This window comes from Megalobrama amblycephala, linkage group LG23 (assembly GCF_018812025.1).
Source record: "Megalobrama amblycephala isolate DHTTF-2021 linkage group LG23, ASM1881202v1, whole genome shotgun sequence".
Lineage (NCBI taxonomy): Eukaryota > Metazoa > Chordata > Actinopteri > Cypriniformes > Xenocyprididae > Megalobrama > Megalobrama amblycephala.
Genome location: NC_063066.1, coordinates 10,217,455 through 10,244,983, shown reverse-complemented (window position 1 = coordinate 10,244,983; position 27,529 = coordinate 10,217,455). Strand labels below are relative to the sequence as shown.

At 38.8% G+C, this 27,529-nt stretch overlaps 1 protein-coding gene across 5 annotated transcripts in view; it reads left to right on the top strand.

Moving 5' to 3' along the window:
* The first annotated feature begins 5,022 nt into the window (after nucleotides 1–5,022).
* The window catches only part of dlg3 (discs, large homolog 3 (Drosophila)), a 106,262-nt gene continuing 83,755 nt past the window's right edge, over nucleotides 5,023–27,529 (top strand). Inside the window, exons 1-5 of one of the 5 annotated variants that reach the window (XM_048175854.1) lie at nucleotides 5,023–5,150; nucleotides 5,310–5,682; nucleotides 6,705–6,836; nucleotides 18,250–18,335; nucleotides 23,654–23,764. In XM_048175854.1, coding sequence (XP_048031811.1) covers nucleotides 5,667–5,682; nucleotides 6,705–6,836; nucleotides 18,250–18,335; nucleotides 23,654–23,764 — 345 coding nt within the window. In that variant the 5' untranslated portion in view covers nucleotides 5,023–5,150; nucleotides 5,310–5,666. Of the gene's footprint in view, nucleotides 5,683–6,701; nucleotides 6,842–13,797; nucleotides 13,844–18,249; nucleotides 18,336–23,653; nucleotides 23,765–27,529 lie in introns of those variants that run through there. The other 4 variants (XM_048175864.1, XM_048175860.1, XM_048175861.1 and 1 more) reach the window with 4 other exon arrangements.

The following is a 27,529-nucleotide window of genomic DNA, read 5'->3' as shown; positions in this document are numbered from 1 at the left end:
AGCTAGGCTATATACCTGCAAACAAGGACAGCTAGGGTCGATCACGTTACCTAACAACACAGTTTACCCATCCAGTGACCGATGAAGCAGGTTTTAGCCGGCAGACTCTAAAGTTGAATATTAATCACAAAATTAGATTGTGTCCATTTGTACTCCTCCAGGTTTTTGTATGAGGCGCCGGACTGGACAAAAGTGAAGCGAACGCCGCGAGCGAGCGACACTGCGCGAGAAAGACCGAGTGTGCGCGCGAGAAAGACCGAGTGCGTCCGAGAGCGAGCGAACCTGCGCGAGAGAGACCGAGTGTGCGCGCGAGAGACCGAATATGCGCGCGAGAGAGATCGAGTTGTCCGAGAGCGAGCGAACCTGCGCGAGAGAGACCAAGTGTGTCCGAGCATTAGTAAATTAGTAGTAAACAGTGATCAGATTATATGCAGTCATTTAAAACAATTCTACTGTAGGAGTGGAATTTGGGGACCAATATTAGCTACAGTTTAAAAACTGGGATAAAAGTGTAATAGAAAGAACACAACAGTCATGTGCAGTGTTAATGATAAATCTTTTGTCATGTGTTACATTTTCTAACATAAAGGGAAAAAAGTGGACTCTTCTTAAGGTTTATAGACAAACTAGTTCTTCTCATTGGACTGAGCGATTTACACTTTTCTCTTTAACATTGTTTTTTAACATTGTTATCATAATGATTAAACTATAAAGCAGTATAGTTTCAAAAATGAAGATTCTCATTGTTTACTTAGTCTGATGCCATTCAGGTGCACATGACTTTCTTTTTCAGAACACAAATGCATTTTTTTTAATCTGCAGGAAATTCAAGCTCTGTATGCATAATGCAAGAAAATGGGTTCCACCATTGTGATTTATGCAAGAAACAAATCAATAAGTAAAACATCCTCACCTTTAAACTAGTGCATCTGACCAGGGCTCTGATGCTTTTTGAAATTCGGTTTGAAACTCCCATGTGAAGTTCATTCTTCTATTGCAATCAAAGCATCACTTTCTTTTCACATGAACATGGTAACATATTTGTTACACAGCTTCTTAATGAATTGAGTGCAAACAGGATGAGCTTTTAAAGCTTGATTTATTTTGTTTGTTTTGTTATACACCTATTGTTTTGCTATAAGACATTATTTGATTTCTTTCCAAATGATTGCAGTCTTTTATTTTCATGGTTCTACAGATTTCAAATTTCTTTCTAAACCTATCTGTGTTCTGCTGAAGTTGTGCATCAGGGTAAATGATGCATCAGTTGTGCATCAGGGTAAATGAATAATGACAATTTAATTGAACAAATGAACAATTTTTTAAAGGATTCGTGTTAAAGCAAGTGCTATTTTCCTTTTGCTTAACTTCCTGTTTATAGGCTATTTATGATGGAATTCAGTTTGGGTCAGTTTCAGCCAATTTGTCAATGCCTTTTTTTTTTTTTTTTTTTGTCTGTGCTTTAATAAATAGAAAATGATGTACCATAATTTATTTCTTCTTTATTTTTTCTCCATCTACTGAATAATAGTTTGATATGTCTGTATAGCCTACATTTTATATATGCCACTAAAGATGTTAATTATGTATTGTTCATGTAATGTTTTATTTTTTATATTGTAGAATTATAGCTGTAACCATTGCTGCAAATGTAAAATGGTATTGAAATGGTAGAATTAGTAAATTGTTGTTTTCTTTCTGTTAAAATTTTTATCCCAATTTTGAAACTGTAATATTGGTCTCCAAATTCCACTCCTACATTAGAATTGTTTTAATGACTACATATAATCTGATCAATGTTTATTAATGTACTAATTTACTAATGCTCGGACAAACTCGATCTCTCTCGCGCGCATATTCGGTCTCTCTCGCGCAGGTTGGCTCGCTCTCGGACACACTCGGTCTCTCTCGCGCAGGTTCGCTCGCTCGCGGCGTTCGCATCGTTTTTGTCCAGTTCGGCGCCTCATATTTTTGTAGGCTTTTAAATAGGGCTGGACGATTATGGCCTAAAATCAAAACCTCGATTAATTGAACATTTTACCTCGATTACGATTAATGAACGATTATTTTATTTCTGGTTTTTTTTTTTTTTTTTGCCCTCATAGTACACTGACAAGGTTTGTACTGTAAATAGCCTATGATTGACTATTAAGGTGGGATGTTTTTTTTCCCTGTTGAAAGATCTGACATCATAGCTCACTATCAGCAGTTAGGCTATTTTATCTATGGTTTGTAACATTTCTCGTTGTTAGTCATACCGTCTCTCTATTAATTGTGAAGCTGTGGGTTGTAAATAGTTCCTTCAAAAGTAGAAAAAATAGATGCTATAACTTTCTTTTTTTAAAGTTTCTAAGCTATTTTAGTGATAAATCACAGGACAGAGCTGACAACAAGTTTCGGCATTCCTCTGTGTGCGCGCGATCTTCACGTTTTGCCCAGCTGTTTGTGTGAGTGTTCGTGCCACATGCAGCTGCGCGAGTGCGGCATAGATATATGTATATATCTATGCAAGCGCGGTAGCTCGATATAATAATACACATCCGATCGTCTAATCGCTCGAATGTCCAAACCATAAAACAAATACAACTGACAAAGTTTAGTGAAGACGCAAGGCGCAAGGCTCACCGCTCGCGCGCCATCACTATGTGTTGAACAGGCGTTCACCTCCGTGTTTTGCTTTTATGCCACTGACTGGACGGGGCGGAGTCACGTGGCTACACACGCAGTTATGTTTTTAAGGGGGAAGTATTAACAGGATTAAAAAACCGAAATAACCGACATGGGAAAATTACGTCGGTTAGAGGTTCTGAATTTCGGTTTCGATTACTTTTCGATTAATCGTCCAGCCCTACTTTTAAAGAGTATCCGGAGTAGGACGAGGGAAAGTTGATGAGGTAGTTGTAGGCCAGAAAAGCTATCTGTTCCTTTATCGATACACTTTAAAAGCACTCCGGGGACATTATAGGGATCTCTTATGTTTAATCTATTATATTTTGCTATATGTACAATGGGTGACCAGACGTCCCCGTTTTCCGGGGACAGTCCCGGTTTTTGGTGTTCTGTCCCCGGAAATGTCCCCGATTGGTAGATAGTAAATAGCTCCTTCAAAACAACCCGCAAATACATTACAAAAACAGCCCGACCAGCATAAAGCAGTCTGTTGGTTATCGGAGCAATTGTGTAGTGATCAGGTTCACCAACAGGGGGGCTCTGCAGCTACACTTGATCACGCGCGCGCCGCTACTTCATGAAGAACGTAATCTGGATCTGGACCACGCCAGAGCCGTTAAAGCAGAACTAAGTAACTTTTACCTTCATAAATAGTTTTTTTAAGTCCTTACGATAGTTAACTGACTTGTAGTGGTGTGTTTGAGGCGTGCACTAACCACTAACCCCCTCTGGCACGTCTACGCCAGAAAACAGCACTTGCAAGTTGAGCTGCGCCGACCCGACACAATCTCGCCTCATGTTCACGTTCACATGAGAGTGACAAAATGCTTTACGGTAATTTAAAAACAATGTAGGCCTATATATTATGACTTTATAAGACAATTTCGAAAATTACCCACCTCCATTGAGATTTCTTGTACTGTATTTGCAAAACTACTGCGCTGGTGAGCGTTGTAGTCATTGTAGTCCAGAACTGCGCTTGGAGTATTTACGACAGTGTGATTCACCGAAGGAACCTGTAGGGAGAGCTTCGCAAATATTAGGCTACTGAGTTCCGCTTTAAATATGACGCCATTATCGTAAAATATCAAACAAAACATCGTTATCGGTTTAAAGGTAGTAACATACTAACTAGGCTATTCATGTTAAATTAAAGTAATACTATTTGTATGTTTTATAACAGGGCCTCAACAGGGTGCGAGATGACTGCGTCCACAAAAGTTCCGCAGTCATAACGCCGGCATTCCAACACGTCTTAACTATATGGTGGTGAAGGTACACTCTCAGATATTAATAAAAATAAAATAAAATAAATAATACTTTGTGCTTAAAATGAGTCTAAAATGCAAAATAATAGTTTAAAATAGTTCAAAGTTAAAACAGTTGTAATTTCTGTATAGGCCTACAGTAAAAACAGCTTGTGAAAAGTAAAATATTAAATCCAAAATGTTAAAAAAATATTTGTTAAATGTCGTCTTATACTTATGTTTTATTTTTGTAATGTAAAGTCATTTTGTAAAGTCATACTTGCGTTATAACAAGCATATTGTTTTTAACTGCTTTTACAATGCCTTTATTAATCATGTAATAGTTTTTTGGTGAATTGTATTAAAACCAGAGCAAAAATCCTAATAATCAAACTAAATCATAATAATTATTAATGTAATAATATAAGGAACCCACAACAATTAAAAACAAAAACATTCAAAAATGTATTGTCCCCGTTTTTTAATAAATAGATAATAACAAATTAGATTTTGGTGATATTTTGACCACTCAAATAGGAAATGTAGCCGGATTCCATATCAGAAATCTGGTCACCTTATTTAAAGTGCGCAGTGAACTCTGTTGGCTTGAATCTGATGCTGGTGCTGCTGCCGTTCATTTCATATTCGCTGCCTGCCAACATGGTGGTGTAAACATAGTGGGTCACGTGACTGCAGGCACAAGTGCATATCATAACTTAAGTCGTGAAGTATTCTAACATTGAATATATCTTCATCAAATGATCAAAAAGTTGGCCAACCAACCCTAGTTTCCAGTGTATGCCATACTTTAATACTGTCTTTTAATGTGAATTTCTTGTATAAAAATTAGTTGTTCCTGTTTCGTAATTGAATCGTTCTATTTTTATGATGAAATGTAATAAAATAAATGTTTCAATTAAGTCGACCTACTTCTTTTGCCTAAAGCATTCATAGAGATGAGAGAAAACACCGGCTTAAAAAGCTTTTTTTTTTTTTTTTTTTGCGGAAAAACTCGTGCCTGATCACGCTGTTAATTGATATCATGTTTTGCCCCTCTCCAAAAAGTCCTTATTGCTAAAAAAAAAGGGCCAATTGTTTTGCAACCACAGACCCACATGAAGCAGGTTCACTCTTTCTCCAGTAGGTGGCATGCGACACTTCAGAATAATAATTTACATGACCGCTTCATGGCAAACAGGGTGTTTTCCGAAAGACTGACGAAATAGATATCAGGTATATTTAATGTGATCATTTATAACCCATTTTTTTCTCTTCCTTTCTTCTTTGCTAGTTCACACATACGATTGGCGTTCGACGTTATGCAAAAAAGCTGCCTGTTTTTCCACCATAAAGACACGCTCGTTAATAAACTCCATTATTATTTACTCACAGTTTACATTCGGATGAAGGATGAGTAAGACCCTGTTACTGCAGACCGCCCTCCAGTTCCCCTCAAAACTTCCCAATGCAGGAGCTAAAGCAGATAACGGGAAGCAACGGCGCTTCACACTCTCACTACTACCACAACAGGCATCTCCTGCCAACTGCAGTAACTTATTCCCGTCTTCAATACTAAAACTTCCCAAAGTAACAATATCGTCACTGTGGAAAAATTACGGCAAACTTTTAAAAGACTGTTCGGAGAAAGGGACAGCTAGTCCCGAGAAGGACTCTAAAGCGCTATTTGTTTGGAAAACTAGCTAGTCGAAACGTTTTAAGAGGATTTACAGGACAAGTTTTCTTCACATCATGGTTCATAAATATGGTAAGTTCTGTAAAAACAGTCAACTTTAGTCATTATTAGACGCCGATACCTTGTTATGACGATATGTCAGTGACTTTGATTCTTTTAAACTTTTTCTTGGTGTCGATATGTGTATTTTCAAGTAGGAATTTCTTTTAAAACCCAGGAAGCAATAGTCTGAAGTGGGATTATGTAACTTTTAATAAAACCCCGCTATTCTTTACAGAAGCTCAAAGAATGTCAAGTGTATAGTCGACACCATGACCCTGTTTAACCCATCCATCACAAACTGTGATGTTAATGTGGAACCTCCTACCTCTTCCCTTGAACCAGCACCTGAAGCTTTCCAAAAAGTGACACCCCCAAAAAGTATTTTATACTTAGAAATCTATGAATATTAATGCATTACATGCCAAAAAACTAATAAGCATTTATTTTAAAGAAAAATAATGCACAAGCACCCACAAAGTTTGTTAGCTTTTAAATAAAACTCACACATACTGTTATTGCATTGTTCATTGTAGGCTATACAACAGTAGACATTTCACTATAGATGTGCTTTCATGTCCAATGTTAATGTGATGAACTACCTGTGTGAACTTGAGGGGAAATCAATCTATTTAGCTGTGAAAATGGCTAACTAAATTCAAGCGTTATTTGTTATCTAATGCATTTTAAGTGTAACTTAAGTGTCCAAATGTTTTTGTGTGTCCTCTGTTAGTCCTCAAGAATTACCCACTATACCACATATAAGCTACTACACAAGGCTAAATCATTAATTTATTTTTAGCTGTTAGTTGAAAAATTGTTGTTAGACAGCCCTGGTTGAGTCGAACATCTGGCCACACACCCCTTCGAGGGCTTCTTATAATTATAGGCAAGTAATGTCAGATTTCAAGTGTCTAGCATTGTGCGAAGAATTAGACACACAGTTTGAACGTCTAAAAATGTCTTCAGACTGTCACAAGGAGAATGTAGGTAATGGAGGAAACTAGGCATTACAATGAGTAGGAGTTGTACTTAAATACTCATTTTTATTTCAGATACTAAAAGAGCAGTCGGGCTACTGAAACAGTACCAGGCAAGTTTGACTAGCCCAGAGGAGCAGGCCCTGAAGACCAGCGTGGAAAAGGTCTCCACCATCTTTGGCAGTCATCTTTTTCAGGCTCTGCTGGGTGAGGTTTGTTTCTGTGTAAACTGTAATGGATCTAAAAACAATAATGATTAACTGTCATTATTTAGGGCCGTACCACTTGATTCCAGCACATTCCATGCTGAGCAAAATTGTTCCAAGAATTCGTGTTACAGTGCGTTCAGCTTTACTAAACCCTGCTGATGTTTATCTAAATGGTGCTTTTTGTCCGTGGACCCACTGCGTTAATGTCCTCCTTTACATTAACAATGGCTTTCGGATTAATAGTTTTACCCAGTAAACTAACACATTATTGACACTTCCTTACAAATGAACTTGCATCTTTCTGTGACAACTTATTTTGTTTTGTAAATCAGACCCATTGGAACTTTCTCATCTTTTACCCTCATTTACACATGACATTAACCAAGTTTTGATTAGCTAGATTAAGTCACATAAAAAGCTTCTTTCAGTATAAAAACAAAATGTTGTCTGTTTATATCTTATTAAATGAGCCTTCAATGGCTTGATCTTTTGCATGGATTTAAGAACTCGTCTTATACAGTAAATTTCAAAATGTTTACCAACGTTTGTACCACTGTACTTATGTTTCACAACGAGGCAGACTTTCACAACCCCAACAAATTTATTAATGCTGTGGGTTTGTTTTTAACATATTTTAATGATGTCTCACAACAGCCAGAATGAAAAAACTTATAAGTAATAATAGATATCACTGTGATGCGAGATGCATCTAACTAAAATAAGAGATTCCCTAACTTATTTTTAGTTTTTGTGCTGCAAAGGAAACAAATTAGTCCCATTATGAAATGGTTGAGTGCTTATTTTAATTACCAGGCTGAGGCTTTAATGAGGCCTGCCTGCTGCTGTTGCTGTGATGCAGAAGAGTAGGACCACAGGGGCCGTGACCATGTTGCCATGGGACTGTAGTGAGGAGAGGGACAGGTTTCCCCCTGATCTTAACTTATGGGTTTTCTCATATGCCATTGGGTATGATAGGCTTATTATGTAGTAAATATTATTATGCTTGTGTTGGTCATTCTATAAAGAGTTGGCATAGAAAATTACAACATTTTATCCACCTGTTTCCGCGGGGTGCTACTGTAAAAGAGAACGTGGGTACAACTTCCGGCGAGGCGGCGGAAGTAGCATACCAATGGTATTTTGTGTTCTAATTAGCGAAGACGCTAAATGTTTTTTGGATCATTGTTTACTTTATAAAGTTGCAAATCTTTATGAGAGATGTCGTTACGGCGCTTAGGGACAACATTTTAGTTTAGAACATTTATTAGTTAATAATATCACAATACAATAAACAGTTTTCGTGCCCTTAGCCCTTTACTTTACTGACCTTCCACAAAAGTGCTACTGCATTCTAACCCTGCAATACATGAACAAGCCGCTGTCTGTTCTTCACCTGTCACTGATGCTAGCACCAAAGGCTTATGATGTGATATTTTACTCCTAATGTGTCGTGCGTGCCAGAGCCAGTTGCGTTTCCACTGTCATATATGCGATGCTAAAGGCTTCTTATGTTAACCATTGCGATAATAATTACACACGTTTATGGAAAATATCAAAGACTGCTTGAGGAACGTAGACAATTCTTATATGATTATAATCGTGTATTTATTAGTTAATGTTTTATCCGTCACTTCCCTGTGCCTGTTGATTCCTGGCAAATGCATACAGATTCACACACTCCGGTTAACTTGTTTAACTCATAAATCCTGTTGTTTTCTCATGAGCTCCCTCTGTTGCTCTGGCTTTAATCAGGATAGATAGACGGAGAGATCGCACAAACGTCCTTGCAATCATCGCATAATTTAGAAGAAAATCAATAGAAATGCCCAGAAAAGTGATGTAACCATAGGGTATGTTATCAATATATTTCTAAATGTTTAAGCCTTTGAATTTAAAAGCCTTGTTGGAGTTGTTTTGTGCATTCTTGTGATCGTAAATAAATGGAAGCAGGCGCAACTGAATAGGTATGCGTTTTCTTTTTATGTCAATATAAATATCAGTTAGATTTAGCATGATTGATGTGCACTCCTGACATAAATTAATAAATTACTATTACTGTAACATTTTTATTGTAAAACATTGTTCAAATATTGATGCTGGAATCTTAAATCTTTAAGTAAAAAACAAACGTTCGCAAGTTTGGATCGTTAAATCTTGAATGACTGTCAACTGTTTACTTCGAACCGGAAGACACTCCCACTTTTGGCGCAAGGCCTCATGGGGCGTAGGAAACTTGTGGATAGTTATAGGGTAAATTTTATAGCCATTACTCCAGTCTTCAGTGTCACATGATCCTTCGGAAATCATTCTCATATGCTGACTTGCAGCTCAAGAAGGATTTCTTCTTATTATCACTGTTGAAAACAGTTTGTACAACTTGCTGAGTACAATTATTAATTTACTTAAAGGTGCCATCGAATTGAAAATTGAATTTACCTCGGCATAGTTGAATAACAAGAGTTCAGTTCAGTACATGGAAATGACATATAGTGAGTCTCAAACTCTATTGTTTCCTCCTTCTTATATAAATCTCATTTGGCGAATCTCATAACACCGACTGTTACGTAACAGTCGGGCTCATTAATATGTACGCCCCCAATATTTGCATATGCCAGCTCATGATCAAGGCATTACACAAGGGCAGCCAGTATTAACATCTGGATGTGCACAGCTGAATCATCAGACTAGGTAAGCAAGCAAGGACAACAGCGAAAAATGGCAGATGGAGCAATAATAACTGACATGATCCATGATAACATGATATTTTTAGTGATATTTGTAAATTGTCTTTCTAAATGTTTCGTTAGCATGTTGCTAATGTACTGTTAAATGTGGTTAAAGTTACCATCGTTTCTTACTGTATTCACGGAGACAAGAGCCGTCGCTATTTTCATTATTAAACACTTGAAGTCTGTATAATTCATAAACACAACTTCATTCTTTATAAATCTCTCCAACAGTGTGTAATGTTAGCTTTAGCCACGGAGCACTATCAAACTCATTCAGAATCAAATGTAAACATCCAAATAAATACCATACTTATGCGATTAAACATGCTGCATGACGAACACTTTGAAAAGATCCATTTTGAGGGTTATATTAGCTGTGTGAACTTTGTTTATGCAATGATAGAGTCGAGAGCTCGGGAGGGGGCGGAGAGCACGAGCAATTAAAGGGGCCGCAGCCTGAATCGGTGCATTTCTAATTATGCCTCAAAATAGGCAGTTAAAAAAATTAATTAAAAAAAATCTATGGGGTATTTTGAGCTGAAACTTCACAGACACATTCAGGGGACACCTTAGACTTATATTACATCTTGTAAAAAAATGTTCGATGGCACCTTTAAAAAAAGTCCCCAAACTTTTGAACGATAGTATGTAAATTATTTTTAGTTAAAAGGCATTTGGAGTTGGTTGAGGGCATTTACCTTTTATTATAATGTCCTTGGTATTACAGAAAGTGTCATTCACTTAAATATTCATATTTATGTTTCATAGTGGTGAGCTTTGTGATTTATGGCTAAAGGGTTTTAGATCATTTTCTGAAATGCTACTGGCATTTAGGTATATGTGCTTTTCTGTGCCCCGAATAAAGCTGTATGACTACAGCAGGCCAAACAGATGTTGCAAATGCTCTTATTTCTTCCACTTTGAATCAGTCATAAGAGTCCCATTTCGAAACTGGCATGACACAGTAAGCGGATAAGGATTCCACACATTCCAGAAAGAGGCTGGATCGTTAGCGGGAATGTGGGATAACATGTAGGTAGATTGATAAACAAACATTTCTTGGCCGCAGTGCCGTACTCTCTTCTGACCTAAGTTCACATTAGGCAGAATGTTGCGCTTTGTGCAGGACGGCCCAGGCCCATTCTCTTTCTCAGGTACTGTGGAGAGGGGTCATGTAAGGCTGAGTTGAGCAACATGTGGTTTCAATCATCTCTCCAGCCTCTTGGGTGTTGGCCAGAGTTAAAAAAGGGATTACAATATGAATTCTAGCTAAAATGAGGAGGATTGAGGATGGATAAATTAGCACAGAGTTTAATACTTATATTATTTTATATTTGAATATTATTATTTATATTATATTTTGTATTATTATAGTGTAGAATTTATAGTATTTAATACTGGGTTTATAGTTCATTCACATAATTGAATTGTTCCTGGATGCTTTTTGTTTTATGTGGCATTAAAGAAAAAGTGATCATCGAATATATTGGGGATACAATCAGGCTGTTACAATTCAGTCCTGTGATGCTCTGTGGGGCTCTGTGGGAGGGAGGAAGATTCGACTGTGGGCTTGTTTGGTTGTCTGCATGATTGCACAATTTCGAACAAAGGTTTTCCTAACTGCACACTCATCTCTTTGTTTCCAAACACACAGATTAGGGATCACACAGATTTTGTGCCCAAATATGACCCAATATCAAGGCAGGGCTATTTTCATTGCTGGGGAAAAATGACAATCCATAATTCCCCAGTACTTTCAAGTTGAACTAGTTCCTGCTAGAACTAAAACTGTAGTTCCTCCTAAAGTTTACAGATACTGTAACAAGTCTTAACTTTCACTTCACAACAAAAACTTTCTAACCTCATTTCTAATATTACACTGTACTTTCCATAATTTTAATAGAAAAACAATGTAAAACTGCTAGAGTAAAAGCCTGTTAATTGGTTCCTCACTAAGCCGCACCTTAAAATTGTTAATCCTGCATTTGCAACTTTTGCAGTCTGCATTTTTATCAGGCAAACTTTGCTAATGTTCACTTCAGTTCAAAAGTTTGGAGTGAGTAACATTTTTTAAATAATTTTGAAAGATGTTTGTTATGCTCACCAAGGCTTTATGGTTATTGATTCAAAATACAGTGGAAACAGTAATATTGTGAAATATTGCTACAATTTAAAATAACTGTTTTCTGTTTTAATATTCTTTATAATAATTAAACTTATTCTTGTGATGTCAAAGCTGAATTTTCAGCATCATTACTCCAGTCTTCAGTGTCACATGATCCTTCAGAAATCATTCTAATATGCTAATTAACTGCTCAAGAAACATTTTGTATTATCAATGTTGAAAACAGTTGTTCTGGATTCTTTGATGAATAGAAAGTTTAAAAGAACATTCATTGTAAAATTAAGAAAGTTTTTTTGTAACATTATAAATGTCTTAACTGTCACTTTTGATCAATTTAGTGAAGACTTGCTGAATAAAATTATTTTTTTCTTTTAAAAAATCACACTGACCCCTTCCTTTGAGCAGTATTGTAAGTCTGTCAAGGATCTGTGTGTTTTGATAGTTTTAAACAAAATTTCACAATAATTACATATATGGTAAAATGTTATAGCTGGGTCACTTATAATAGTGGGTTCACGAGAGGATAAAAAGGGTATTCTCAGCAGTTGTATAGTTACAGTATATAAATTACCATATGTGAAAATTATATTAGATTTAACAGGATAATATAAAAAGGATGAAGTATGACTTATCATAATATGAATGAAGAGTAACTGTACTGTTTTAAACTGGTTTAGATTCTGTATATGGAAGCAACTGATTCAGGTCTGTTTTTAACACCAGCCGAGTTTTAATACCCAGTTTTTAACAAATCAAATTATGTATGAATTTAATACTGACATTGAAATGAGTTAAACCTAGTGAAAAGGAGAGCAGTTGTGTAAAAATGATTCTGTGGAGAGGACTGTGCAGTTAAGTAAAGGGACTTTGTGTTTTTTGTTCAGTGGCCAGGAATTTATGTGGTCTTTTAGGATTTACTTGGATCTGGGAACATTCTGCTGGAATGCTTTTTTTGGGGGAAAAAAGTATCAATTAACCAGGACTTTGTCTGAAATAAATGCGTACAGAACCGATTGTATACAGAACGAATTGTCTACATTCAGCTGTAAAATGATTTTAGTGCACAAACAATCTGTTAGATCCATGTGATTTAATGCTGAGAGAAAGTAGCCCTAAATATGAATAATCATGATGTTGCCTGCTATGTTTCACTCAATAATGCATTTGAGGGGAAAGGTCTCCTTGATGAAGACATAATTCATACTTACACATCTTCAGAGCCATTCATGACAGCTTTACTAAACGAGAAGGTGTTTCCGTCTGACACACTTATACATTTCCATTCATCATACAGCTGCATGTTTTATAATCATGCACCATTTAGTAGAAGACTCTACGCTTTAGTTTACTTTCTCCGTCGCTCTCTTACTTTTCTCTGCTCTCTCACTTTCTCATCTGGCTCTGGCCAGCCAGGCGATGAAACCGCTTCCCACACACTGTTCTCCTCCCACTCACGCAGGCTCACACAGACACAGATGAGTCACATAGCCCCATTCTTCTACTGTCTTTCCCTCTGCACCCCAGTGGGACTCCATTACTGCCCCAAACAGCCCCCACACACACACGTACACCGTCCGCATGTGCTGCCAGTCCAAGTTCACCGCCTATCTCTCCAAAAAAGTGCTTTTCTTTGTAGCTCTTTCTTCTTCTATCTTAAAAAAAGAGACTGCCCCGTTTCTTCCAGCGCAAAGGGGGCAGAGAGTGTTATGCTTCAAAGGCACAGCGAGGTAACAAGCATCTCATTATGTTGTTAGTTCAGGCTGTGGGCCAGTGTGGGAGTGTGGGTGACATCAGCAGTATTGTCTCCCTCTATTCTCATCAGCTGGTCGCCCCTCTGTTGGTGACCACAGGCCACGGCAGTTAGTGACCTGAGAGGTAATGAGGTAAGACATATAGAGGGTAGAATGGTGGGGTAAAGAAACAAGTCATTCTAGTTTGAAGGGGGGAAGAGATGGTTTGAAGTTAGGGTTGGCAATTTCAGAGAGGCTAGCAATAGTCAGCTAGCTTTGAAAGCATAAGATCCCACCCTTGCTTCAGAGTGTTTTCCAAAGCCACGCTGCCTCCAAAACACATTCGGACCGAATGCAATGATTTGGTCCTGAAACTTCCACAGAAGATATATGTACACTACCGGTCAAAAGTTTTTGAACGGTAAGATTTTTTAATTTTATAACATTAAAACACAACACACAGTGATTGTGTTTTGTTCCTGAATTAATCAGTTTGTGATTGAATCATTTGCTTGAAGGATTCAATGACTCATTTATACACCTTATTTTGCAACGAGGAATGTTATGTTACCTCAGAAGAGCCTAAGAGGGAAGTCGTAGCTGTGAAGAACGTCACCCCCTATTAAAATATTTTAGTGTATTTCACACACTAAAAGTGCTGCATTCCATTTACATTTGAGGTGCGGTCACATTAGCAAAATTCCGGGCAAAACAAGCTTTCTGTAGGCCAAAATGGTGAATTCGGTTGACAAATTTGAACACAAGTGATGTATTGGGAACTCCAGATTTCATGGATTTCTATTAAAATGACTGGAATTCGGCAAGCAATAGTAATTATATGTCCGCAGCTTTTATTTACTTGCTTTTGCAACTTGAATGTACATATACAATATTGTGTATAGAGAAGAGGAGCCAACCACTTTCGAAGACTTGACTTGTGGGATTTTTTTGTCCAGTAGTTGTACCTTTAGATGAGCCCAACAATTTGCTGCAGTTCCCACTGCAAAAATCTTTTCACTTGTTTGATTTAAGTGATCTAAGCAAGTTTCTTATGTTCTGTTTTTATTCTGAATAGTTATATCCCACAGCTCTGCTGTAGTGTGTACTGATGATTTTAACGTTATTTTGATTGTCCCAATTTGCACTAGTGTAAATCGCTCACAGCTTTTCAATACCAGAGCCGCTGTTACCTCAGCTAATGTCTGCAGGCACTCTGCTGTCATGAGCGAGTCATGTTAAAAGCCTCTCTAAGTGAGTGTGATTGCTCTGGCTCTCTAAACCCAGTATGGACAGGAATTTTGGATGAGGCCCCTGGATGATATTTATAGAGACCCACAATAGTGGGAATGATGCTTAAGTTGAGCCAAATGTTGACATTGCTCTTGACCTTGCTCATTTGACTTGTGTAGACTGTGCACCTGTGCTTTTTGGCATGGCTTAAAGACATACTAATCTATTGTTGAGGACCATTAAAGGGTAGTTCTCTTTCGAGTGGAACTCAATGGCGCGTAATGGCTTGACGCTATGGAATGTTTTGTGTGAGTCGGTGTCTAATGCACGTGTTTACACACGCCAGTCGTGATGACGTAGCGACATAGCATAGTACATCACCAAAACCATCAATAGATGCCATTCCAGCGTGTTGCCAGCTTCTTTGTGTTCAGAAGCCGTATGTGTGAGCAGCCCTATCAGTCAGTTGCGTTTGAGGAGCTGCTCGAGGTTGTTACTCGTGCTGTGGCCAAGTTAAACCTGGAGTGGCTTGATGAAAAGAGACAGGTCACACAGTCCAAACTAGATGACCGCTATTTGACATCTGGCCGAGAGCAACCTTCCTGCTGTTATCTTCTGTTCTTCCCGGAAAGTCTAGGTCTTGGAAGAATCCGTACTCGGCACGAGTGCATACGCAAGCCACCTTGACATACTCTACTGTGGTCGGTATGCACAAACAGGGGTATAGTGTGGTGCCAAGGGTGGAAGAGATGGTCTGTTCCTTCTGGTCTGTTCAGCGACAAGGTTAACACCGTTGTTGACAGATACCAGGAGGCTAAGAAGCAGTCAGCGTTCAGGGAATTAATCCCTCGCTGTTTCCTGGAGTCTGCACCATCCACCAGCCGCTCTAGGTCAGGGCACAGTGATAGGAGAGAAGAACAAATATCCAGCAGGGGCCCGTGTCCCCCTGCCCCAATGCGTAAAGATAAGAGGGCCGGGAAGTGCGCTTAGGCACAGGGTCTCAGATCTGTTATCTCCTCTAGTATCCTGACAATCCTTGGCCCTGGCCCCTGAGGGTGTCCCCTCCTGGGGAAGGTCTGTGCACACCACAACATTGTGTTCCCAACTTCCCCCAGGGCCCTCAGCAGGTGTTTCCACTCACCTTGCCACTAACCGTGACTTGAGGGATAGAGGCGCCCAACAGGCTATTCGCCCCATCTTTGCGCAAGAGTGATTTGAAAATTTGTCCAGTTTGATTGGTCCCTGCCAGTTCGCTGATCCAATTTGAGGACTGGTTTGTGATAGAAAATCTGAAGGATGTATCAAAAGAGTTGGTGATGCAGACACGGCTGTCTCCTGCACGTGTAGAATCTATCCTAAATGCTATGAAAGGTATCAAGCTAGGTCAGGAGCTCTCAGTTCTTAAAGTTCAGGGGCTGTTATGTCTCTCGGCAGCAGTGGCCAACTGCTATCACTAGGCCTGCTGCACATGATACCATTCCACTTTTGGCTCAAGAGCAGGGGATTCCATACTCTGATCCATCCCTCCTGGGTTGTAAGGGTCACGCGCCACGTACTTTTCTTTGACTTTGGAAGGAGCCATGGTTCCTGAAAAAGGGCACCTTGCTGTGGCAAGACTCTAACGATGGACGCTTCCCTCACGTGATGAGGTGCGGTTCTCTATGGACATCCAGCCAGTGGGTTTTGGGGGGGACCTTCCTCTTCACTAGCACATAAATTGCCTAGAAATGAGGGCAGTGTTTCTAGCACTGAAAATCTTCCTCCCACTCCTGACAGGCTATCATGTGTTGTTCAGCACTGGGTTTAAAAGGGGTTTAAAAGCTTTAAAAAGGGTTTCCATTGGGAGAAATCCTCTGGTGTCTTAGTTCTTGCACAGTGCCAGACAACTGAGGCCTGGTCATGAGTTCTGTCCTGGACCTAGCATTGGTCTTGGGTGTGTTAGCAGATGCTACATTTGAGCTTTTGGAATCGGTTTTAGAGAAAATGCTGACCCTCAAGGTGGCCCTCTTATTAACACTGACTTCGCTGAAGAGAGTAGAAAATTTGCAGTCCCTGTCAGTAGCCTCTTCCTGCCTAGACTTTGCTCCAGATGATGTTAAAGCTTTACTGTACCTTAGACCGGACTATATTCCGCATATTTCTGGTCAGCCAGTTGTTTTGCAGGCTTTTTTCCCTCCACCTCATGAGATGCAAGAGAAAGAAAGTCTGCACTTGTTAGTCTGGTCCGTGCTTTCAAGATCTACGTCCACTGCTCAGGACAGTGGCGTAAGTCCTCTCAGCTTCTGGTCTGCTTTGGGGGCCAGCAATTGAAGGAATGCGGTCACCAAGAAGCTCTTCTTGCACTGGATCACAGATGCAATCTCCCTCTCCTGTGAGGTGCGCAGAATAGCTTCAACTCTAGGAGTTAGGCCCCACTCTACTCGGAGTGTTGTGTCTTCCAGAGCTCTTGCTAGGGGTGCACCATCGCAAGATGTTTTTGCTGCGGCAGGCTGGTCCTCTCTGCACACATTCATCAGGTTCTACAGTCTGGATATGGATTCAACCCCAGGGTTTTAGGTCCTTCAGGGTTAATCTGCTCTCAGCCCATGCTTACAATTGTCTGTGCAGGAACACGTTGGCATTAAAGTTCCCATAGCATCAAGCCACGACATGGTGTTGAGTTCTACTTAAAAGGGAACGTCTCTGGTTCCCTGAGAGGGGAACGAGATGCTGCGTCGGGCTATTCCCCTGGCAATTGCATAGCATTAAGCCATGATGCCGCATCTCGTTCCCCTCTCAGGGAACCACGTTACATACGTAACCTAAGACGTTCACTCAAAAATTAAAATTCTGGCATGGTTTGCTCACTCTTATGTCTATGGAGGCTCTTTCGGGATATGGTGATGGAAAAAAAATGAGATAGGAGGAAAAATTATGTTCAATGCTTTTGCATTCTCTCACCAAACATTAGTGTTTCTCTGGGAAATGCAAAAGTTTTGTGAGTGAACGCAAAGTTTCTCGGGGGAACTCAAAAGTTTTGAGAGAGAACTCAAAAGCATTGGAACATAATTTTTCCTCCCAACTTATGTTTTTTATCATCATCATGTTCTTTTAGGGGTTCCGTACATGTCTTCTAAAAGCATATGAATTTCTTTATACTCTGAAACACAATATGAGAAATTTATAGTATTTTCAAGCTGCTCTTTGTCCTTTTGGGAGTCCTTGGTCTCCATCCACTTTCATTGTGTAGAGAGAAATTTGGATATTCTGCTAAAAAGATGTTTCACTCTGGAAAGTAAGTTATACAGGGTTATAACAACTTGAGGGCATGTAAATAACAATTGTGAATGGGAAATTTAATTTTTTGGGTGATTTAATCCTTTAGCATTAATGTTGGAATGCCAACATTATTTATACTACAAATTTTAATTTAATTGTATTATTTTTTTTAAAGATTACTTTAGAATCTTATTCAGATAATATCATAGTGCCAACAGCAATCTTGCATACATCTGCTATCAATCTAAAAATGTAATGTAGGTATTACATATTTCAGTGTAAATACCTGCATTATTTAAATGGATTCATTCAATGACATCGCTATTCCATTATTCTCAGATATTCAGGAATGCTACGAAGTTACCCTACAAATGAATGCGGCACAAAATGGAGTTAAAGACAGCAGCTCTGTGGACACATGGGAGGTAAGAGCCCCAGAGAAAGGGCAGCTTTATTTTATCACGTGTCATTATTTACTCACCCTCATGTCGTTCCAAACCCTGATATCTTTGTTATCGTATACAAGTCTGATCTTTCTAGTTCTCAAGTTCAAGTCACTGACTCGATCCAGTTAAAGCAGTTAACAGCTCACAGCAGGTGAAGATTATCAGTGAATATCTTAAACTTAGCCTGTTAATTTTGTAGCACAAGGTCATTTTTATGATACTTTTATGGTGCATTTATAACCAATAACAGTGATTAGCACAGACACAGGTTTAAAAAAAACTGAAGGGAAGTTTACAGAGAAATACTGGACAAAAAATAGAAAAAAATAGAAATAAGAGGGGAAAATGAAAGAGAGCATGTGGAAGTTACAGACACTACAGAACATTAGTCATATCTAGAAAGCACTGCAGTGATAACACCGAGTGCTCCTCAGTGGGCTGTGTGATGATGTCACCTGGACCTCTCGTTACAAGTGTCTGCAATCATGTGACCATGCAAAGTATTTATAGGGAGAGTACAAAAAATAACCTCAACTTCTGTCTGGATTCTGTTAAAAGCAACTGCAGTGAGGGAGGATCACTCTGTGGTCTCTCTGAGGGTACACAAACATACACTTGGGTTTGACTAAAATAGTCTCTATTCGTCCAGTACAGCAGCGCCCTATGACTGATGTTTTAAAAGATGATAGAATGAAGTTTTTCCATCCTCCTCATAGTTTCAGACGATCCAAATTTGGGCTGAATTTTTGTCTTGATTTCTGTGGCATTATTACTTTTTTTTTTGGGTGTAACAGCTTCACAAACTTACTTTGCTGGTGAGCAGCACCAATCCATCTGTAACTACTCTGGACCATCAAGGAAACTTGTGCATGTCTAAACTGTTTATTTTTCTTTATTTTTTTTAATATATGTCAACAGGGAAGAAAGCAATTTTCTATAACTTCTTTTAAGCATACAGTGTTTAGTGATTGATCAAAAAATTTGAAAATTAGGCTAGAATATCAGGGTAAAATTTTTACAATTACATCCAAAATATAGTTTTATATCTTGAAATAGCTGAAAAACCTGCACAACAATTATGTAATGGTAATGTGTTTTTAAGACCCATGAACTAAATCTGAAGTCAAATTAGAATGTACTCTAAAGATGTCAGTAATCGCAAGATTGCGCTGGATGGATATGTTAGTACAGATGACAGAGATCTATGAGTGTTTCACACTGCAAAAAAAAAAGAAAGAAAAAAAAAATCAATTAATCAGTATTTTTGTCTTGATTTTCAGTAAAAATTCCTAAACATCCCATAAAAGAAGATATAGAATATATTTTGAATGCGTTTTATTTTTTACTCTACCTTTTGCTTGCTTGGTTAAAGGATGTTTAGGAATGTTCAAATATTTTTACTCAAAAACTAGTTTGATATCATAAGTTTGATGATATAATTATGACTGTATTATGATTTCCCAAAGCAAGATTTTTTTTAGTGGTTTCACGCAGTTGCTGCAGATTTGTCTGCTACACATCCATGATGCGACTCTATTGGATTGAGATCTGGTGACTGTGGAGGCCATTAGAGTATAGTGAACTCATTGTCATGTTCAAGAAACAAGTTTGAGATGATGTGAGATTTGTGACATGGCAGGTTATCCTGCTGGAAGTAGCCATCAGATGATGGGTACACTATGATCCTGAAGGAATGGACATGGTCAGCAATAATACTTAGGTAGGCTGTGGCATTTAAAAGATGCACAGTTGGTACAAGAGGCCCAAAGTGTGCAAAGAAAAATATCCCCACACCATGTCACCATCATCACCAGCCTGAACTGTTGATGGACGCAAAGCAAGATGGATCCATGCTTTCATGTTGTTTATGCCAAATTCTGACCCTACCATCTGAATGTCATAACAGAAATTGAGACTCATCAGACCAGGCAAAGTTTTTCCTTCTGTTGTCCAATTTTGGTGAGTCCGTGTGAGTTATAGCCTCAGTCTCCTGTTCTTAGCTGACAAGAGTGGCACCAGTGTGGTCTTCTGCTGCTGTAGCCCATCTGCTTCAAGGTTTGACATGTTGTGTGTTCAGAGCTGCTCTTCTGCAGACCTTAGTTGTAATGAGTTATTTGAGTTACTGTTGCCTTTCTATCAGCTTGAACAAGTCTGGCTATTCTCCTCTGGCATCAACAATGCATTTTCGCCCACAGAACTGCCGCTCACTGAACATATTCTCCCTTTTTGGACCACTCTCTGTAGCCCTAGAGATGGTTGTGCGTGAAAAAATCCCAGTAGATCAGCAGTTTCTAATATACTCAGAACAATCTGTCTGGTACCAACAACCATACCACGTTAAATCACCTTTCTTTTCTATTGTGACGCTCAGTTAGAACTTCAGCAGATCGTCTTGACCATGGCTGCATCCGAAAACGTAGGCAGCCGACTTGTTGCCTCGCTGCCTTATAGGCAATGACTTTGCAGGCAGCGTTTGCGCACGAAGGTGCCTCAGAAGGTACTGACTTCTGAGGCAACGTAACAGTTTAATGATCTACAGCAAAATAGAGCGAGCTTTGGTGAGAACTAAGCAAATATTTAATTACTACAATAGTAATTTCTCACTAGAAATGACATCAGAAGTGGAAAATGTTGGTCAAAAACATACATTTACACACAAACTGACCAGAAACAGCAACTTTCAGACGCCATCTTTATTTTTCTAGCTCAAATGTCACAGAATGGAAAGCACAGGATTGTGGGATATCAAAGGCAGCGAAGGATACATCTATGCTGCCTTCAAAAATCGATTAAATGAAGGTATCTGAAGAGACAGGAAGTGAAGCTAACGCTACCTTAATTCTTCAGAGGTCGCATTTGAAGGCTGCATATGTCATCAAAGATGTCTTATTTAAGATAAGTAACCATAATAAAATTGACTTATTCCTCATGAGGTGTAAAATACTGTAAGTTCTTTTTTATTTTGTAATCTAACGGTTACTTTACTTAAATCAGACCACCCTGATGACATATGCAGCCTTCAAATGCGATCTCCGGAGGACAGAGCCTTAAAAATGAGACGCAGCTGTGGGATTCAGACTTGCCTTGATGCCTTCCTACCTTGGAATGCCCATGTATACATGCCTAAATGCATTTAGTTGCTGCCATGTGATTGGCAGATTATATATTTGCGATAAAGAGCAGTTGAACAGGTGTACCTAATAAAGGTAGCCGATGTGTGTGTATATATGTATATGTTATTATTTTAATTTTATTGTTTTAAAGGTGCCCTAGAACCAGTTTTTACAAGATGTAATATAAGTCTATGGTGTCCCCTGAATGTGTCTGTGAAGTTTCAGCTCAAAATACCCCATAGATTTTTTTTAATTAACTGCCTATTTTGAGGCATCATTAACTATGCACCGATTCAGCGCGCGGCCCCTTTAAATTGTGCGCTCCCTATGCAAATATTGGGGTCATACATATTAATGATCCCGACTGTTAGGTAACAGTCGGTGTTATGTTGAGATTCGCCTGTTTTTCGGAGGTCTTTTAAACAAATGAGATTTGCATAAGCGATGGAGTTTGAAACTCAATGTATGTCTTTTCCATGTACTGAACTCTTGTTATTCAACTATGTCAAGGTAAATTAAATTTTTGATTCTAGGGCACCTTTAAATTGGTTGTGGTAGATGCTCAGGTAAAAACCAAGCAATGATTGATATTTTTTCAGTTTTGGTTGAGGAAAAAACACAAATAAAAAGTAGACATTCTGACAGTTTCTGTGAGTATAATCTACCCCATTTCAAATCCCCAACTGGCAGTTTCCAGAAGCATCATCCTATTGTGACACATGTTCCACAAAAATACTGCAGGGGTCACTATGTGATGTGTGGTTGAGAGCTTCACAGGCCTTAGTGTGAGTGTGTGTCCAGGCGCAGCCCTGTTCTCTGGTTCTCTCTGAGCGAGCTAGGCTGGTTCTGAGTGAATGTCCAGCTCAGGCTTCATTAGCATTCAAAGCGTGCGGTCACCTGAGAGACGTTAAATGAAATGAGTCTGCAAATTCCCCGATTTGGTGCAGAAGGAAGGAAAAAAAGTCCCTGGAATAATTTACAGCACAATCATTACAAAGCCTTTGTGTTAAACAGCAAAGGGCAGTGTGTCTTCCCTTTCATTTTTTTTAAATATTAGCTACAGTTACAGTCAGTAATATAACAGTGTTACATAATGTGGTGTCAGTGTCATGTCTGTGAATATTGGCTAAAATGTTTAGTTAAATATACAGGTCTATCAAGCTGTAATAATCCAGCCCCAGTATATATTGCGAGCAGTATGTCATGTGTCAGCAGTGATTCAATGGCACTGGACACCAGCAGCGCCTCCATGTTCCTCTCTGGGTTTGAGACTGCAGCAATCCTGCATGTTCTCAGCTGCAGTGTCCCATCTCGTAGCTGAGCTGATGATAATATGACGGCAAACCCGGGGGTTGGCAACCATTTCTCAGTTCAGTTCATGGTGGTCCAATGAAGGCAATGATAAAAACGGTAAATTTGCTTTGTGTTTTGTTATATGTTGCCTGAAAGCAGTTTTTTTTATGATTTTTAGATGTGACTTTATTTGTGCTTTTTTTTGCATCAACTTGGGTGTGGCTTGGCTTAATGCTGCAAACCTGCATGCCTCTGTGTGTTTGTGTTTATATGAACACATTGAGAGTCAGAATAGGACAGATCCTAAAAGAACATTCTAGAGTTGAGTTTGTTACCATTTTGGAAGGGAAAGTGAGAGTCTTTGTTCCATCTGCTGTCATGGCCTTTTCCAAAGACTGCCCTCTGCTGCCTGTGGCCTGTGACTGCGGCATAAATTATGATAAACAGGTAGGAACGAATCTAATCAAGTTCTGGCCCTGCTTTAGCATCTTTTGGTTTACAATGCTATATAATGACAGATTTTGAGAGATTTTATAGTTGTGGATAGTGGTCAAAAATTATGTTTTAGTGTGTGCGTTTGTTTCAGTATGTTTGGTGGCACTTGTTTTCTCTTTTGATGTCTGTCCATCCAAACCATCTTGCAAATGGTGATGTTAGCCTGTCTGCACTATTCTCTGTTCACATGACAAATAACTATTTGTGCCCAAACTGGAATATTCCACAGCCCAAGAGCTGTTGTTAAGTTATTAACAGTGATGATTGTTTTCATGCGTCACTCCACATTGACAATTGTGTGTTTAATCTTGAATATTTGGTTACATCAGTTTATTTAATTTGTATTTTTTTGTCTATCTATGCAATCTACTGATTCTGTGTAATTTGTACTTGCAGACTTCGGGTGAAGAGGGTGTGTCACGTGTGCGTGTGACCAGCAGGAGGAGCTCTCAGAAGGTGGAGAGAGTGGCTGGACTAGTAAGCCGATCCCATGTGGAGGCACCAAAGGTTAGTGGCTGCTGAATCAGGAATACTACTTTTTACAAAAATAGATCTATAACGTATAACATGTCGCATGAGGTCTAAACTGGCATAGGGATTTGTTTATACTTTGATGTCTAGTACATCTCATGTGTCAGGCAGTGCTCAGCAATTAACAATTAGGACGGTCTGATGGCCTAGGATCAGTGTGAGAAAGTTTCAGCTTGTTGGAACACATTGCACTGTGCTGCTTTTTAATCGGTTGTCTATATAAACATAGACTAGAAGGACATATTTAACCTTTCTGCCACATCTCTATTTTCAGTGTCTTTTGCATGAGTGCTGCATTTTTAGACTTTGTCTGAAGTTAGATGAATGAAAAAGCAGAACAGTGGAATGAAAAAAACATGTTCTGTGTGAACGACCTACCAATATGGGTTGTTATGCCTTGGAAACTTAAAAATGTAGTTTTGTGTGATCTACTGAACATTGTTGTGACTGATTCTGCTGATTTAGAAAATATGATTACATTATCTTGCTGACTAAAAAAAGAAGTGGTTTTGCATCAGTTAGAATGGGCTGGAAAATTATAAACAAATGACCATATGCCATCCTTTTCCAGTGTTTGGATTTATAACATTAAATTATAATATCATAATTTCCAGATGTTATTGCAAATTAAAAATTGAATGCATTATTGGTAACACTTTAGTATGGGGAACACATTCACTATTAACTACAACCTTTGCCTTTTAAACTCATTAGTTGCTGTTTATTATTATTAATAATTTGTAATGTAGTTGTTGTAGTGGTTAAGTTTAGGAACGGGGTATATTAAAGGGAAAGTTCACCCAAAAATGAAAATTCTGTCATCATTTACTCACCCTCAAGTTGTTCCGAACCTGTATAAATTTCTTTGTTCTGTTGTACACAAAGGAAGATATTTGGAAGATGTTTGTAACCAAGCAGTTCTCAGCCTCAATTAACTACCATAGTATTTTTTCCCCCTACTATGGTAGTCAGTGGGGGGCGAGATCTCTTTGGTTACAAACATTCTTCAGAATATCTTCTTTTGTCTTCAACAGAACAAAGAAATTTATACAGGTTTGGAACAACTTGAGGGTGTGTAAATGATGACAACATTTTCATTTTTGGGTGAACTATCCCTTTAAGTAATGTAGAATATGGTCATGCAGAATAAGGCATTAATTTCTGCATTATATAAATACTTATAAACAGCCAATATGCAAGATAATAAGATTTTTTCCCCATACTGAAGTGTTACCACATTATTTTTACAAAGAAAACTTTAATGAAAGTATCAAATAAAATTCACTCTAACATATTTAAAAAAAAAAAAAGTCTGGGCCTCTGAAAATATCAAGATGGCAAATAGAGATCTTTATTTTTGTGCTCAGTGTCGTGTAATTTAATACCTATGATTGTGATGCAATCATAAAACACATTTCCATCGGTTAAATTTTGACCACAAGCTGATTTCGAGATGTTTTTCATGATGCATATTCATATTAGTGAATACATATGGACGGTTGCGGTGCAGTTGTGTCAACATATGTAGATTGTAGTCTAGGCTGCAGTGAAATAAGCCATGATGACGCTGTCATCACACAGTTTTTCAGAAATACTCGCAACAATCAGGTTCTACTATATCATGGCAGCTCTCATGCTCATGTCCTCCCAATCACCGCACCCCCAGCGGCATGTGGCGGCACAGTGCCTGCGGGGCACTGGCGTTTCAGATGAGCGGAGATCTAGTGCGAGGGATGGGGGCGTGAGGTGGAGATGGCAGTGTGGGTGTGGTCTCGGGTCGTGGCTGAAGAGCGTGGGACTGCTGCGTTGAGAACAGAGAGCCTCCATTGTCTACATCAAAGCGCAGGCTCTCTGCAAGGCAGCAGCGTTCTGTTGACAGCAGGGCTGGCTGATGCTGAGCTGAATGTGGTGTCGTGTCTTCCACACATTAGGAGGGGTATGAGGTGGAAGGGAGGGATGAAGAGAAAGCTGCAGAGGGAAAGCGAGTGGGGGAGGATGGGGGAGCGAGGCGAGGCGAGGGCCGGTGCAGTGCAACGCAGTTAGAGCTGGAACGGACACCTAGAGCTCAGCCTTCCGCATGTTGCCATGGAAACCAAATTCCTCCCCCTACTTGCATCCCTACAGACTGGCTGCCTCTCTCGCTTCTGCTCTCTCTGTCGCTGTTTTCCTGTCTCTGTTGCATCTTTCTGCGTCTCTCATATGCGTTCGGCCACATAACATGGCAAAAATGTGTGTTTTGCATCCGACAGGGTGTTTATGCAACGCTTGAGATGGATGAATGCGTAATTAACAATGCAAAATGTGTATTTCACAACACAAAGGAACCTCTCTCTGCATTCAGAGCCCTCTCTATGATCATGTTTTCTTATTCCCAGTTGTTCATCAGCAAACATTTTTTGAGTTACCCTCCCCCAGAGTCATTTTCAGTCCAGTCATATCTTTCTCATGTTGCATTCCCACTTTACTTTTTATTTTGCTCTTCTCTGTTTATCCTGCTCTCTGGGCCCATGCACGATTCTTTTACTCATTCCTCTTCTTAACACCTACAACACCTCACCACGTACACAATGCAGCTAAATACAGATGTCGCTCGTCTTCTGAGTGCTTAATCCTGTTTTGTACACATACAGCTTGTTTAGGTGAGCGACAACCGCATTTTACGACCAAATTCACTCTGAACAAAGTAGTGGGATCCAAACTGAACAACAAGTTGTTTATGACGTATTTAAAAGCAGAGCACTAATATAGTTACGCACACCACACACTGTTCATTTAAATGAGTAAGATTTGTAAAATTAATTAATTGCTCAATTGGACATATGAGTGTTAATTGTGATAAGACTTTCAGGTGTGTTATGCATGTCGCCATCTTTATTTTCTGTAGTCACTGTCTGTCACTAGGGCTGCACGATTTGGCAGAAAAAAAAAATGTAATTGCGATGTTTCTGACAAATGTTGCGATTTAAAATGTAAAAAAAAAAAAAAACTCCAGGTTTACTGTACTTGTTTGTAGGGCTGCACAATTTGGCTCAAAGTTTTGTAATTATATATAAAATAATATTATTAGTAATAATTATTAGTAATATTTAGTAATAACAATTATTATAATTATTACTAAATACTAGGGCTGGGCGATATATCGCATGCGATTGTCATGCGCATTTCGTCAGTAAAGCCATTTCCCTGATTGCAGCTAAATCGCCATCACCTGCTTTCAAATGGAGCGGCATTTAATAGACAGAGCCGTAGATCACTGACAAGCCACACAATATCGCGTTCATTATCGCAGATGAATCGCCTTCGATAATGAATGCGATATTGTGTGGCTTGTCAGTGATCTACGGCTCTGTCTATTAAATGCCGCTCCATTTGAAAGCAGGTGATGGCGATTTAGCGGCAATCAGGGAACCGGCTTTACTGACGAAATGCGCGTGACAATCGCATGCGATATATCGCCCAGCCCTACTAAATACAAATATTAAACAGTATAAGAAATCAGTAATATTTCACTGTAAAATAAATAACTCTCCAGGTTTTATGTGCTTTTTTGCAGGGCTACAAAATTTGAGCAATTTTGTTTTTGATTATAAATCAATGACCATAAAGTAATAATAATAATAATAATAAAGTAATAATAATTATTATTACTAAATACAAATATTTAACAAAATGAGTAATTAATAATATTTCATTGTAAAAAAAAAATGCTATTTCAGAAAAAATATATAATAATAATTGTTT